Source organism: Egretta garzetta, unplaced genomic scaffold (genome assembly GCF_000687185.1).
Source record: "Egretta garzetta isolate BGI_Z169 unplaced genomic scaffold, ASM68718v1 scaffold4, whole genome shotgun sequence".
Taxonomy (NCBI): Eukaryota; Metazoa; Chordata; class Aves; order Pelecaniformes; family Ardeidae; genus Egretta; species Egretta garzetta.
The window spans coordinates 502440-503602 of record NW_009259329.1 but is presented as its reverse complement, the minus strand read 5'-3'; the positions used below and the strand labels follow the sequence as shown (position 1 = coordinate 503602).

At 62.9% G+C, this 1163-nt stretch overlaps 1 protein-coding gene across 1 annotated transcript in view; it reads right to left on the bottom strand.

Annotated features, from left to right (window-relative positions):
- Positions 1-158: 158 nt before the first annotated feature.
- Positions 159-1163, bottom strand: part of ANKRD24 (ankyrin repeat domain 24) — an 8160-nt gene continuing 7155 nt past the window's right edge. The window contains 3 exon segments of the mRNA XM_035892339.1: positions 159-236; positions 436-501; positions 595-732. Of these exon segments, the coding sequence (XP_035748232.1) occupies positions 159-236; positions 436-501; positions 595-732 (282 nt within the window).

The following is a 1163-nucleotide window of genomic DNA, read 5'->3' as shown; positions in this document are numbered from 1 at the left end:
GACCCCAGGGCTGGGCTGGTGGAGGGGTGCGCGTGCCAGTGACGGGGTGCTGCCTGGAGAAGCAAAGGGGCACAGAAGGTGCTATCACGAGCCTGGCCCCCTTGTCGTGTCACTGGCTGTGTCACCAACCCTTGGGGCACTGCTGTGCTAGTCAGGGCTCATCTGCCCTGCTCCTGCAGCCGCTGCATCCCCAGGATCTGGCACAGGAGCCTCTGCACATCCTCGTCCATGTGGCCCTGAGGTGGAGGGGACATTGGTGGGGACATCAGAGGGGACATCAGGGACTCTCTGTGCATGGCCCGAGCACTCCTGGGTCCCTGCATCCAGCCCCTTGCTGCCTCCCACATGCATGCGGGCACCAGTGTGTGGCTGCCTGGTGCCCCAGTCCCCCAGACTGGTGTCCCCAGTTCCTCTCCAGCCACGTCCCCACCTCACCTGCACTGCATAGAGCAGGTGGCTCCGGTACAGAGTCACCACCTTGCTGTGCCGCATTTCTGTCTCCTGCAAGAGAGCGAGCAGGTTTGAGCACGGGGCTGGCGGCTTGCGGAAGCCCAGAACCCCCCAGGTGATGGCCACAAGCCCCCCTGTACCCACCGCCAGCTTCTCCTCCAGTGCACGGATCTTGGCCTGGAGCGTGGCAGTGTCGGGGGGTGACAGTGGTGGTGCCCGGGACTCGGGGAGGGCATTCAGGGCTTCCTTCAGCCTGAAGACCTCCTTGGAGAGCTCAGTGATCTGCACAGCACAGAGGCATTACGGGGACCCAAGGATCCTTCAGCCCCAACTCCCCTTGGGTCCACCCATGGCTGCGCCCACTGCCACCCTGGGGTGGCCCCCAGGCAGGGGCAGAGCCGGGATTTCCCCATCCCATCCCTTCTTCCCCCCGTTTCAGTCTCAGCTTGGGGAGAAAAAAAGGGGAATTGCTGGGAGAGCAGCAAATCCACATGCAGGGGAGCACGTGTGCGTGTCCATGCTTGCACTTACACGTGCAAGCATGCACGCATGTGCAAGTGCATGCAAATGTGTGCATGTGTGTGCACACGCATGTACATGTATGCACATATACACGTGTGCATGTTTGTGAGCATGCCTCCCCTGTGACCCGGCCAGCTCAGCTCACCTGAGCAGCGCCCGGGGCCACCATTTCCCTGCCCCAGGAGCCCCTC